The sequence below is a fragment of the Drosophila rhopaloa genome, unplaced genomic scaffold (genome assembly GCF_018152115.1).
Source record: "Drosophila rhopaloa isolate 14029-0021.01 unplaced genomic scaffold, ASM1815211v1 contig_155, whole genome shotgun sequence".
NCBI lineage: Eukaryota > Metazoa > Arthropoda > Insecta > Diptera > Drosophilidae > Drosophila > Drosophila rhopaloa.
Window position 1 is genome coordinate 3,442,228 of NW_025335034.1, and position 13,948 is coordinate 3,456,175.

Genomic DNA, 13,948 nt, shown 5'->3' on the forward strand with positions numbered 1-13,948 from the left:
TGAATTTGATAGTATTTATTTAAAAGATATATTTCCATTTACTTGTAAAGATATAAAGTTTCACTTAGACTTAGTGTAGTTTCGCTTAGGATATATACTTTAACTGTTAGCTTACAATGAATTTAACCAACACAACTCGTTTCGAGCACTAAGTAAACCATTCAGAAGTAAAAAACGCAATCAATATAGAAAAGAGTAATCACAATAATTAATTTTTTCTGCAAGTCGAGTTCTACTTGTATTCAAACTTATCAAAAAATATTTATACCATATTAACAATTAAAAATTATATTTAATTTAAGACAGCTTAAATTGTTTTCGAAAATTTTATAAAGGTCGCTCTGCGAACATTTTCAAGTTAACTACATAGGTCTAGATTCTAGCTTCAGGTATTACAAAGACATCGAGGAGGGTAAGGTAAAAACTTTTTAGGTTGTGAAAAAAGATTAACACGCCCACTAATTAACATGTTAACAGCCCTAAGTTCTCTGAGTGAAGTTACTACATATTAATGTACTCATTTTATAGAATTTAATCCCGCTAGATATTATTTGAGCAGTTTTGTATGTTTTTTTTTTGGAATTCGAATCTAATACAGAATGATTGTTGGTATTTACTCGGGATTTTCTACCGTTCTTCGAGATTTGTTTTGTATGTTTACTCCCGTAGTGAATACATTGAGAATGATTTGTTGCCAATACTTTTGGGTTCACAATTATGCGGGTGCACAGGGAATGTTAACCAAAATAAAGTGCCAAAACTAGTATTCTATTCTATTTCTAACAGCCTCACGGAAACGGCAGGAGGCTGTGTGCCGTTGTGTTGAGCAATCCTAACCGCTGCTTCTGTTTCCGCTGCTCCGTCATGTGATCTTTAAGTTCATGCAGCTGGGTAGAAAGATTTTTTATGAGCAGCTGCGTGTCCAGAAGCTGCGCTTGCATGCTGCGCAACTCGATCTGCTCTCCATCAGCATCCACAGCCGCCAGGGACATGGCGCGCAGGCGGGGAAACCATTCCAGGATTCCAGCCTTCACCATCGCATACACATAGCTTTCGGGTCCAGTGAACTCAGTGGGATCCTTGACCTTTACAAGGACAATAAAGTACAGATAGTGCCACATGTTATGTTCGCTTTTGATGTGCTCCTCGAAGCTGACCGTCTTGTTGTCGAAGGCCGATCGATTGAGGGAGCAGATGAAGCAGGTTGTTTTCAGGATGGCCTCTTTTTGCTGCTTTTCCGATCTTAGATCGGCGAATGTATCGATAATGACGCCAAATATGAGGTTCAAAACAATAATAATGACTATGAAGAAGAAAAGTAGGTCGTAAATGACACGAGCCACAAACAAGCCCTCCTAAAAAACAGAACAATTAGATATGCTGAGATTAACAGGCGGATATAATATTGTACCTTGCTTGAGGGAGCCCTGAGTATATCGCCAATGCCACCACCATTTCGCAAGCCTTGGTTAAGTGTGGTCACTATGCACATGACAAGTGAATCGCAGGACCGCTCCTTTACATCGCCACCTCCGCCATTTGAAGATGCCACATCTTTTGTCGACGGACAGTTTCCCAGTTCATCTGGGGCGGTACAGGCATCTCCTGACGCTGGCACTGATATAGTCAAGGGGACCGCCGGCGGCGATACATTGTCCTGCTCCTCAAAGTCCACACTGACCAGAAAGTCATCCTTAAAAAACATGTAGCCAATTATGGAGAACAAGTAGACCAAGATCAGAGCCAGGACAGCTGTCAAAACAATAGAGCGTCCATTGCGTGTCACCGATCGAATAACATTGACCAGCGTCTCCTCACGATATACCACATCAAAGAGCTAAGAAATAGGTAATTATAGGAAACTTTTATGGTAAAAAAATGTTATTATAGCTCACCAGCAAGGAGTAAAAGAAGGGATGAAAGATCAGGCCACAGAAGCAAAATGCTATATAAATGCAGTGGTAAAGTAACTGAAAGTCAGTTATGATTTTAATTAGTTGCTTCTCCAGAGTGCCCTTGTTTCCCATTATGCTCACTATGTGAACGCTTTTGAGAGTGACCTATTTGGGACGAAGCCAGTTAAAGTAGTTTAATTACGATATAGTCAGTTATTTATACCGTGACCACTCCCAGTAAGCAAAGGGTTGACTCCGGTCCAAGTAAAAAAATAAAGCGTAGGATTACGGATCCGATAAAAGTTCTTATTCCAGACTCACGGGGCAGCGTTATCACGATCACCAGTGAAAATATCGTTATGATCCAGAATAACAAAGAAATATGTGAACTGAGCTCTGAAAATATTAATAAGAATTTTCGGGTTTTCGAAATAAAAAAATGCTCTTAAGAACTGTGAAATTAATCTTCACCAAGCTAAACTTTACATTATTTATATATTTCATTTAAATAAACAATATTGCTTTTATTAATGGGAATCCCCAAACCATTTACTGAAATATTAAAGTATAAGTTTATCCCCAATCGCACAATTTCAAATCAGTCTTGCTAACCACCTTACCTGGTACAGTATTATCAAAAGGATAGAAGAAGGCCACAATCATATTGATAACAACCACACAATTAAACAGTATATTGCTCCACAGGGACATGTAACTGCTAATCCAAAATAGTAGAGGTTGACCTATAAATTTTCAAAAGAAAAGGTTAATTTAAAATTGTTAATCAAAGTTAAAGTTTTTTACTTCTAAGCTTCTTTTGCCATTTCATCTCGTTAAACATTTCCTCTGCCTTATCAAAAAAGTCAGCAACCTTGGAGCCCTGATCGTCCCGTTCGGCGGTGTTAAGGATTTTGATTTTTGTGTCTGTGGTCAGGTACTCACAGATCTCGGGAATGGGAAAGACTATCTGCTCCAGAGTGCGATCGTTGCGAACAATCTATAAACGTATGGTTTGCAAACATTGGGATTAGTTGAGAAAAGGACATTATAAGTAAATTAATTTCACCTCAATCTGGGCGGTGTGCGTGGCGTAGTACATCAAAGCCTGACTGGTCTTTGCGTCGAAGCTGGCGGACTGCGGATCCTCGGAGGCCTTGAGCAGGCCGGCCAACTCCTTGTTGTGCTGCGCCAGCTGGTGGCACAAGATGTAGATGTTGTGGCCCACCTCCCGCGGACTCACGGTGGCATCATCATCATCTGACCCGGCGTCCGGCTCATCCCCATCATCCTGCTCGTCGATCAGCTCCTCCTGGTGGTAGGCTTTGCAGGCCACCTCCACCAGTTGCTTGGGATTCATATTGTACAGAATACGCTCCGCGTTCTCGCTGTCACCACGACTCTCCATAATGGCCAGGAGCAGCTTGGAGGCGTTGTTCTTCAGCTCCAGCACAAGATCCATGCGGTTCTCGCCCAATGGATTGATGTTGTTCAGAATAAGCGCCGTTATGATGTCCAGTCCATTTGACTCGTGGGTGGCTATGCAGTTTTGGTTCTCGTGACACGGTCCCTGGCAGTACTCCGTGAGGGCCTCCAAGGTCTGATTGATCAGAGCCACATTGTGCTCGTTAATGTACAGGCCCAGTAGTCCCAATCCTCCGGTCGTCGAGCCACAGATGCAGTCCAGGAACATCAGCGTTTCCGAGACAAGATTATTGTTAGTCTTGTTGTTCTGGTTCCTAAGTAGATTCTGCATGTCCGGATTGTGGTTCTCGCAGAGCAGCTGCAGAAAACGCAGGATGGGCTGCATCACCAGCACCTTGTTGGACAGCTGGTTGCGCTGCTCCCGACTGTCTTTGTGCTTCTCCAGCTTCTCGGCCAGTATGTCCTCCAGCGGACTATTCACACTGATCGCAGAGCTCTCCTCGCCGGAGTGGATGTTGCGGGCGTTTCCGTAAGCCCGGGCAGTCGCCAGTCCGGCATTGTGCAGCTCCCGCTTGAGTTCCTCCGTGATAACCACTCCGTTGCTCTTGAGGCCGTGCTTGCGCGAGATCTTGTCCAGCTCCAGATTGGCGTCTTGTTTGTGCTCGTGCGCCTTGGCGGCGATATCGGTGGTATTCACCGACACTGTGGACTTGATCTCCTGCTGCGCATCTTTCATCTTTTCGAAGAAGACCTTGAAGAAGGCCTGGTTAAGGTCGTCGCTGAGGAACTTTTGGAACATGCCCTTTTGGATGATGGGGTTTCCGCCCTCCAACAGAGCAATGCCCAGCTCTACGGCCTCAACGAAAATGTTGGGCGAGTGCACGGACTTGATGACCAGTTCGACTACCAGATCGGAGGCTCCCTCTCTGTCCAAATGGTTTTGCATCTCGTGAAGCGTTTTGCCCGCTCTCTGTAAGTATTTGGCCCCTGGTCCATGTGTCACTAGGTGGTGTTGCTTGGCGGAATCCACCAATGGAGCGGTCAGCAGGGGCAGCTCCTCGTCCGGCAACCTTGGCGTGTTCTTTGTCTGGAAGTAGCGCAGCAGCAGTGTCTGACGCAGTGCATCGCCCTTCTCGCCGTAGTTCACATCGATGGCCATCATCTCGCGCAGCGTCCGCAGCACCTTGACGCACATGCGCTCCTCCTTCTCCTCCAGCAGCTTCTCGGTGTGCTTGATCAGTTTGCGGATAAAGCCGCCGCTTTCGCAACGTTTACGTGCTTCTGTTCCGGCAGGAAAGAGCAGCTCCGAGCGGTAAAGAATATCCACCAGGAGCGAGAGTTCGGCCTCCACCACCGGCTTTAGCTGATCCTCCAAGAGGGACACGATGTCCTGCAAGCCCTCGATGATTGAGCGATCCCAGCGCATCAGACTTGCCGACTGCTGAGCCTCGTACTTGGGCTGCTTTGAGGCCAGCAGCCACTTCGTGGTCTGGCGCGTCAGCATGGCCGTCTTGCTGGACATGGTGGCCACTTGCTGCTCCAGCTCCGGAGGCAGGGAGATGCTACGCATCTTGGCCGACTCTGTCAGCGTGCGGATGCAGTTCTCCACGTTGAAGCGATCCCCTAGCGACAGCCACCGGCACTGGGTGAGCCTGTGGGCAGCCTGGAGCAGCTGCACGAAGATCAACTGGCGGGACTGCACGATGGCGCTCTGATCTGAGAATGGACTGGCGAAGAAGCTGCTCAGAAGATTGGTCACTCCGTTTAGGACGTATGCCTGGAGCGTTTTGTTGCTGGCGGCGGCGGCGTTTGTGATGAGCTGATTGATGTCCACCAGGAAGCTCTTCTCAAACAGGTTCCACATGTGCCCGGAGGCATAGATCTCCTTCATTTCCACCTCCGTGTCGATGTAGCAGTGGTTGAGGAAGTCCACGTAGGCCTCCTTCACCTCCGGCATGCAGAGCGGGTGGCAGATGATGGTCACTATGTCGTCCAGCGAGAGCAGGTTGTTGCACTTGATCTCCGTGTAGACGTTCTTGCCCATCGTGCAGCAGGCCAGGAGCTTCACCAGCTCCACGTGGTACTTCAGGGGGCTGTCGTCGCCCAGCTTCTCCATGCGCAGCATCTGGTGCTGCATCATCTGCACAAAGTGGTTGAAGGAGCCCTTGTCGTTGTAGAAGACCAGCACATCCTCGCCGGAGTTGATGAGCTCCTGCATCACCATGTCCTGGCAGCGGCGGATGAACTGGTTCTCCGCTCGCACGATTGTCTGCAGGAACTGCAAGTAGGCGACGTGCCGGCCATGGATCTCGATGCAATGCACGAAGTGCTGCACTACCTTGTCCGTCACCTCGTTGCACAACGCCAGATTGTCCTTAAAGATGGCGCACACTGTCTTCGCCTCCAGTATCTAAAGGACCAATAATGCATTATTAGTTTATGAATTTATAATTAAGCGAAGAATCATGGTCATGTCAAGCAACATCTGTTTAAACGACTTAAGAATCGTATCTGGCTATAAATTTTAACAGATTACCTAAAGGTAAAGCCCCATACTTGATGCAACTGATGACATACCATAAATTATAGCGACAGTTAAATTTTTAGCGGAAGTACATGGATCTATGGTACAGAATCATTTATTTTGTAAATCAATAGAAATGTTAACCTTCCTCCATTGCACTGCTACTGTTTTTGCTGCAGCTCTGTTTCCAGTCTGAAGTAGTAAAATTACTTTTTAAATTTTAAATCACATCGGCGGTAATTTTTATAAAAGATTAAATGCGAACAAAACAAAAAATTTTAAGAATTTTCTCATGTGACATTTATAAATCGATTTAAATTTGTGTAATCTTTAAACTAAAATCAAGTTTTAATTTTTAATCAAACACGAGGAGTGTCTGTACACCAGAGGGTGAAAGGTTTAAATTTTCGAATTTTCAAGCTATTAAACGTGTTGGTTCAGCTTCAGATTGATTTTGAGAATTTTAAAAATTTTTTTTAATACATATTATTTATAAGGTGGAGCAAAATATGTAAAAAAAAAGTAATAACAAGATTTGTATAGCTTACACCCGGGTTCAGGAACAGATCGAGATGGTTGTGCAACAGGGCCTGGTTCTGCTGATTCCCGAGGCAGAAGTTCTGCAGGAACTCGTGAGCCAGGCACATTAGCTCCTTCATCAGCTCGTCGTCCTTCTCGTCGTAGGGGTTCTGGAGGAGATCGAGGACAACGGTGTGGACGCCAAAGTTGCGCAGCAGGCGCTGCTCGTGCTTTCGCGGCTTGACCACAGAACCCGAACCGGAGGCAGTGACGCAGAACTTGTTCATGCGGATGAGAATCTCCTTGACCTTGCGGTACTCGTTTCGCTGCTCCTGGGACAACGCAGCGTTGTACTCCAGGTTGACGGCGTCACCGCCGGCATCGGTGGCCCCCAGCTCATCCGTGGCCTTGGCCTTGTACACCCACAGCTCCGACTTTTCCACGCTCTGACGAAGGATGTCGAGGTCGGATTTGATCTGCTTATACGACTCCACGTCGCTGTCTGACACCAGAAGTTGCACCTGAAAACGGAGATGGATGGCAGATCCTCTTTAGTCTCGCACTGCCGGTTAGCCCGAAGTTTTTTCAAATCATGGGTACATACAAAATCAAAAGTTCGGTCGGTACGGTATGCGGTGTACGTCCACTTTGTTAGTTGTGTTTTTTTAAACTAGTACATGAGTTCAATTGCGTGAATATACGATTATATTAGTATACATGGTATCGGATTAGTAAGGTCGAGTCTCGATTTAGAGAAAGAGATAGAGAGTTAGCGCATGCAAACACAAAAGAAAAGATGAGCATTAGATCAATCAATGAGTTAGTTGTTGGTAAATATTTAAATTTATTATCCACGGCCTGCCGTAGTCTAATACAAATAAATGGAATCTAAACGATAAGAGTCCTTCTTTAAATAAAATATACTTTTTTAACGTAGCAATGTTTTGTAATTAGTTGTGGCTGTTTTAAAAATGTTATTCTTTTGTTTTGTGTTTTATTCCCAATTGCAATAACGATTTCCAAGGTTTTTGGGTTCCTGCGTATTTTAATAATCTATTGTTTATTCTCCACCATTGCATTATTTAGTTGATGGAAGGTATGTAAATAAGTTTCAAAAAATTAATAACTCAAGAATTTTTAAGACTAATTTTTAAGCGTTTTTATAATGAATAGAATGTATGCGTTTCAAACATAAACTTGTTTTCAATTAAAGTATTTAAAAATTTTTTAATTCTTTAACAAAAGCTTTGTTAGCACTTGTTAGCACTTGAAATACTTATAGCAATAAAGCTTCATTACAAATATTTGAAAGCTATTAAAATAACGTATAAATTATGCTGCTCTCTATCCAATGCAACCTACCTGTCGGAATGCTTGGAGGACCTCCTGGCGCTGGCTGAAGTGCCGGAAGAGCAGGTGAAGGGCACCCGAGACCAGCGGCGCATAGTCGTGCATGATCAGGTGGAGGAGGACGCGCAGAAAAGTGCGTCCGCCCTGGCCATCCAAGTCCAGGTTCGCTGCATCGCTGCGCTCGCAGTCGAAGATGCCCTCCGCCTGCACCCCGATGGACTCCAGGTCGATGTTCTTCTGGCGGGCAGCAGTTGCAGCGGCTGCTGCAGCCGCGGCAGCTGCCACGGCCTCAGAATTCTCCAAGGGATCGGTCTCAGTGGCGCTGCCAGGCGTCTGCGGTTGCTGCTGCTGGGATTGCTGCTGACTCCCCTCAATGTTGGCTGCCGAGGCGGCCACCTCGGACTCGTCAAACTCCCGCTTGAATATGGAGAGCAGGCAGCTGATTCGATAGTCCAGGCGTACGTCCAAAATGAATTGGAGTATCTCAATTATCTTCAGCTTGGTGTCCATCACCAATGGATACTCCTTCATCAACTGGGAGACCGACTTTCGCTGCTGCAGCGATATGCTCGGAGCAGCTATGGCCTGACCAACGGATCCCAGGGCCAGCGATGTCATCACTGTATTTATATCCCCGATGGAGCGCAGTACACCGCCCTCGGCTGAAATATTGATTATTTTATTTATGTATTAGGTATGTATTATTTTATATAATTCTTATACTTTTTATGGCAATGATGGGAGTGAAATAATAAAATGGTACTGCAAATAAGTCAATTTCAATAATAGATCAATTCAAATATCTAAAATACTTATGGCAAATAAAAGCTGTTAATAAAGGCTGGCTAACTCTAAAAATAATTATATTTTTAAAGTCGATAAACCTGCGTTATTGATTTAGTTTTTGTATTTAAAAAATTAAGTACAATTTTTCCCTTGTTTTTAATTTTCTTGTTTTTCTTTAATACAGTGAATATTTTGAGTTTTGCCTTATTGAATTTCAGACCTAAGAACGCCTTACCCTCTGTGCCTGTCTCCTCTTCGACAGCTTGTTAATAGAAGATCAAGGAGCGCAAAAAATTAAAGTTTTCTAAAAATTTTAACTTTTTGAGGTACTTACAATCAATATCCGTGCTGGCAAAGGCCCCCGATGAGGTATCGGATACACAATCTAGGATGGAAAGGAGCGTCTTGGTGAGTCTCAAAAGATCACTGAAGCTGTAGAAACCGAAATATATTAAGTCCCTAGCCAGTTTAACAACCTGAAAAGGGAATTCACTTATAGGATATCTTCGAATCTATAGTGTCTGTAGTCGAATTTACCTCGAAGGTGAGCTTGTTCTGTTCCTGATCAGTGAAGAGCCACACCTTGGTGGCTACATTGCACAGATAGTTCTCCACAAAGGCGATGGTTGTGTTGAACTTGGCCCGGCACGCTTGTTTGTTTTGGTCAGGCTGCTGGTTCTTGCCATCATAGCTGCAGAAGGAGATAGTTATCCACTTTTTCTCAGTTATATCCATATTTAAGCTTACTCCATGATTGACATTTTAGAGGGTATTTCGCTCCAGAGACGGGCATACTTCACGGGAGTAACTGGCTCCTGTGGATCGCGATCCACGTGGAGATGCAACATCAATCGACAGAATGAAGCTCGCAGCTCGTAGGGCATCGTTTCATCTGACATGCATCTGCAGGAATTTATTAAGATTTAATGAGGGATTCTTCATTTCTATCAGGAAATACTTACTTCAGAATCAAATCAATATCTAAGCGAGGGGAGAGTTCATTCAAGGCCAAGTACTGACGATTGAGGCACATGTTGGAGAACAGATTCAACTGGTGGCGATAGTAGTTCAGTATGGCAGCCTCTAGTTCGCCCCCATCGCAGTTGGCCAAATCAGCCATTGATCGAGAAGTCTGCAAGGCAAAAAATTACACACATAACAAGTAATGTCAGCACTTAGTTCCAATTGGGGGGCTTATTTTATATTTATGGTATAGCCCTAACAAAGCCAAGACCTGCATTTTGAAAATCGTAAAACCCTTGCAAATATAATACCATTTATCATTGCGAACTGCAGTGAATAAGTAATTAATTATGGAGAATTTATGTCTTTGAGCAACATTATCGATATAAGAATTTTTTCATGCAAGCTACTATTTATTTGTGATAAAAAAATGTATATACTTTAAGATAAAGAAATATAAGTTAACAATATGAATTTTATAAAAATTATTGTGATTATAAGCCTTAAAAAAAAAGTTATTTCCTGCAGTGATATATACTATAAGTTGCATCAATTAAACAATAAACATTTAGTTTCGTAATTTTCTCTTTACCAATATGAAACAAATAAAATTCACCACCCACCGGTTGTCCTGTCCACTTCAGGTGAATCTCGTACTTATCCCCCGTCGAGATGCTGTCCTCGTCCTCGTTCAGGCTTGCACTGTCCCACGTGGTTGTGGTGGACGTGGACTGCACATCCGACCGATCCTCGTCGTCGCCGGCCACCTCGGCCAGGGTGGCCAGGCATACGTCCTCGGAGGTGCCCTTGAAGCAGCGCGCTGAGGCGGATCCGCTCCGTAGAGCCTTCACCTGCGTCTCGATCAGTATGTCCTTGTTTTTGTCGCTGAGCACGCTCTTGCAGATCAGTTCCTGGGTGACGGCGATGGCCTTGCGGTTGGACACGCACAAATCGGAGAGGTAGTCGAGGAATCGAGAGTCCCAGTTGTGCATGTTCTTCCGCACCAGACCGACGAACGTCTCAATCTCGGCGGCGGTGATGTGCTTCTCCAGGAGCTTGCGGTTGTTGTGCAGCAGAGCCGTAATGGTGTCCTCCGCCAGGATATCGTATCCAATCTGCTTCTGCATCAGGCCAAAGTGCTTGGCTATGTACTCCTGATTCTTGCGATAATCCTGTTGCGACAGCCTCAGGATGCGATAGCACAGCCGGAAGATGTTCTTGTACGGACTGTTTTTCGGGTCACTGAGCTCGTCCAGCCGCAGAAATGGGCCGTCGCCAGCCGTGTGCTCCTGGAAAGGTCCCTGCAGGATCTTGAACAGCTGCTTGAGGATATACTGCTCGCGGAGCAGTTTCTGCCGATCCCTGATGGGGTTCTTTATAGTGAATTCCAAAGCCTTTGATTTGTTCTGCTCGTTCTCCATTCCGGCTATGAAGTATACTATGTCCTGCAGCAACGAGATCAGCGCCCGCCGCTCGTTGATGGAGATGCTGCCGTTGTCCAGCTTGCTGGTCACCGTGGCCAGCACTTTGCAGGCATCGTTGGCGAAGTCCAGGTCGCGCACCTCCACCGGAGAAACGGGAATTAGAGCAAAGGCCTCCTTGTCCTCCTTGATGGGCGAGCAGCAGACCATGGACATCACCGGCTTGTCATCGTCCGCATCGATGGGTATTGATGTGGCATGCACCCACGTATTGGAGCAAATGTGCTGCAGGCGAACGTAACTGGACTGCGGAACCAGGCTGTCCGGGCGAGCCATCGTAGTAGCGTCCAGCACGAACACCGAGGCAATATCCGCTGAGTACGGAACGGACACAAGGCGGTACTGCTTGCCTTTGGGTTTCTCTGAAATATCGGGGAAAAGTCAATAAGAAAGTGCTAATTTAAATTTATTAAAATAAATTTCAACCAGATAAACTGGCTTTCGATAGCACTTACCATTCAGGGTGGAGTTCATGGTGGAGCAGCTGAGGCCCGAGTCCTTGCTGCAATCCCCCAAATGCAGCTCGTGTCCGGATGTAGTGGGGGCTCCAGTTGCACCGGTCGACACATCCAGTTCCGCCTCGGCTGCCAGGTAGTGGCCCGTGGCCAGGTGCTTGAAACGGTAGAGCGAGTTCCAGTCGCCGGCGCCTCCTCGGCAGGAGTCGTGCTGGACCACTTCGATCTCCCAGAGAGCCTTGCTGCTGGTGGCAGCCGTAGCGCTGGTGCGTCCAGTTGTGCGCAGAAAGACGTGGTACTGCTTCTTGTACTCGTCCATGGTGAGGAACTTCTCCTGCTCGGCATGAAAGAGGCGCACCACGTCGCCGCCCTTGAGGATGTGCTCTTGGTTCTCCTTGTGCTCCATGAACAGCGAGATCTTCCACGAGGTGGACGAGTTGAGCACGTTGACCTCCTTGCAGCCAGGATTGTCGGGCAACTCGTAGTTGGCCGCCACATGAAGATTCTGCTGGTCGGCGTTTACCGGACTGAGGATCACCTTGTCGCCCACCACCACGTAGTCGCCGATGGAGCGAAGCTTGTAGAACGGCTTGATGTAGAACCAGGAGCCCTCGTTGCCATTGGCGTCCAGGTAGACCCGCATGGCATTCTTCTCCAGCAGCGACGGCAGCCGCTTGTTGACCGTCAGATACTTGTTGGACTTCAGATGCAGGAGCTGCACCACAGCCCGTCCATATTGGATTGAGGTTCCCAGCAGTTTTTTGTTTTCCGTTTCATTCTGTTTCTTCTCGATCTCGGCAGCGTGCTGATAAATATATTTTAATTAGTTGTAATATTTGAATAAAATGGTATTCATAAGTAGAAAATTGTATTTCTCCTTTTATTTCAATTTTAGTGAGAAATTATTAGAATTAGTTACTAAAGTTAGGAGAGTACTCATTAATGTGGCTTTAAATGTTTGCAATAACTGAAATTCCCAGTGATCCTGTAGTTTTAAGAATAACTTAAACAAGTAAGAATAGTAAAACCACTACAAATCTTCCTAAATATCAAGCATACGAATGTTTTATAAAAAAAATAAATTTAAGGAATGATTATCCTGTTTCTTTATAAGATACTTACATGCAGGCGCTTGAGCAGATTAGGATCTGTATTGGAGCTGGCCGATTGTTTAGCTGCTTTCCAAAATTGCTTTTGGGCGGAGTATCGATTCATGGGACATATTTTAATGAGGCAGTCTGAAAACGTAATAATAATTCAGTAAACATTATTTCTTAAATATCAAATTTTGTCTACACTTACCCCTAAACTTTTTGGGCGGACAGCTCAGGTCTCCGGCCTCGGGGCACACGACTGTGCGATCATCGACCAAGCTGGCAAAACAAATCACATATTTATTAGAACGTTCAACAACAGGTGGTACCAGGGGATCCGCCTCCGAGGGTTTCGCTCGTTAAAATCTCGTTCAGCCTGGACAATGGTACTTACCCGAGTGTGCTCAAGAAACCGCAAACGCTGCCCTCCGCATAAAGGGACACGATGTCGCCCAAGTGCAGGAAGCTCGCCGAGCCAATTATACTGTCGCCCATGCTGGCAGCCTTCTGTGAGCCCTAGCTCGAGGTGAGGATTGGATCTGGGTGGGGGGTGCCGAGTGTATGGAGTGGCTGCCGCCGGGTGGCGCAACAATGAACCTCCGCCCAATGCTCCCCACGTGGCTGCTTCTGTTGCTATTGTTTGGAAGGCGCAGGCGGTTACGCGAGTTAATTGCAATGATTTGTCGTCCTCGCTATGTCCTGCGGGTTTTAGCAAAGAGAACAAAATCATGAGTTGGCTTACATCTCTGGGGGCACATTAAGTATGCTTTTAGAATGACTCTTATATATAAACAGGTTACTTGAAGGTTGCTTATTCTTGTATTATTTTAAATACTACTTATTATAATTGTAAAACCACTCACACATCTTTAAAATGATATGTATTTTGTTTATGATAAATGTTTTCGGTAACGCCCCTTTTTCTGGTAATATGTTTTGTTATTCATTATTATTAATTTAAATATGTGTATTTCTTGATAAACTACTAAAGCTTTTGTTCTTTAGGAAAATGTTATTACATAGCTTCATAAATGTAGATTTATCGGACACTACAAACATAAAATATCAAACTATTTGAAAAGAAAACTATTTCGCCCAATAATATACGCAATCAAATTTTAACATTAACAGTATTTATCTCGTCACTGGAAAGCACAAAAAGCAGAATTCGAAATCCATTTATATACATACATGTAAATTACCAAACTATCGATTTTATAAATTTTAAAATTAGAACGCAAAAAAATGACGGTCTGAAGTGGGCTAATTATATTTTTTACTTTTTGTTCCCATATACACATAATAGTTTCAGTGTAATGGCTAACAATCTATGTGTAGTGCCTTTTAAAGCAAAATTTATTCATTTGTTATACCCTTGCAGAGGGTATTATAATTTTGGTCAAAAGTGTGCAACGCAGTGAAGGAGACATTTCCGACCCTATAAAGTATATATATTCTT

At 44.8% G+C, this 13,948-nt stretch overlaps 1 protein-coding gene across 4 annotated transcripts in view; it reads right to left on the reverse strand.

The window, feature by feature from the left end:
- Positions 1-13,948, reverse strand: part of LOC108039332 (inositol 1,4,5-trisphosphate receptor) — a 25,818-nt gene continuing 11,870 nt past the window's right edge. For 3 of the 4 annotated variants that reach the window (XM_017116291.2, XM_017116290.2, XM_044457057.1), the window contains 19 exons: positions 12,884-13,188; positions 12,698-12,768; positions 12,518-12,633; positions 11,396-12,200; positions 10,083-11,302; positions 9,459-9,628; positions 9,244-9,399; positions 9,034-9,187; positions 8,831-8,972; positions 8,732-8,758; positions 7,723-8,372; positions 6,390-6,881; positions 2,962-5,727; positions 2,700-2,892; positions 2,516-2,638; positions 2,119-2,291; positions 1,896-2,060; positions 1,412-1,837; positions 1-1,355 (listed from right to left, as the gene is read on the reverse strand). In XM_017116291.2, coding sequence (XP_016971780.2) covers positions 789-1,355; positions 1,412-1,837; positions 1,896-2,060; positions 2,119-2,291; positions 2,516-2,638; positions 2,700-2,892; positions 2,962-5,727; positions 6,390-6,881; positions 7,723-8,372; positions 8,732-8,758; positions 8,831-8,972; positions 9,034-9,187; positions 9,244-9,399; positions 9,459-9,628; positions 10,083-11,302; positions 11,396-12,200; positions 12,518-12,633; positions 12,698-12,768; positions 12,884-12,984 — 8,517 coding nt within the window. In that variant the 5' untranslated portion in view covers positions 12,985-13,188 and the 3' untranslated portion in view covers positions 1-788. The remainder of the gene's footprint in view (positions 1,356-1,411; positions 1,838-1,895; positions 2,061-2,118; positions 2,292-2,515; positions 2,639-2,699; positions 2,893-2,961; positions 5,728-6,389; positions 6,882-7,722; positions 8,373-8,731; positions 8,759-8,830; positions 8,973-9,033; positions 9,188-9,243; positions 9,400-9,458; positions 9,629-10,082; positions 11,303-11,395; positions 12,201-12,517; positions 12,634-12,697; positions 12,769-12,883; positions 13,189-13,948) is intronic. The other variant, XM_017116292.2, reaches the window with a different exon arrangement.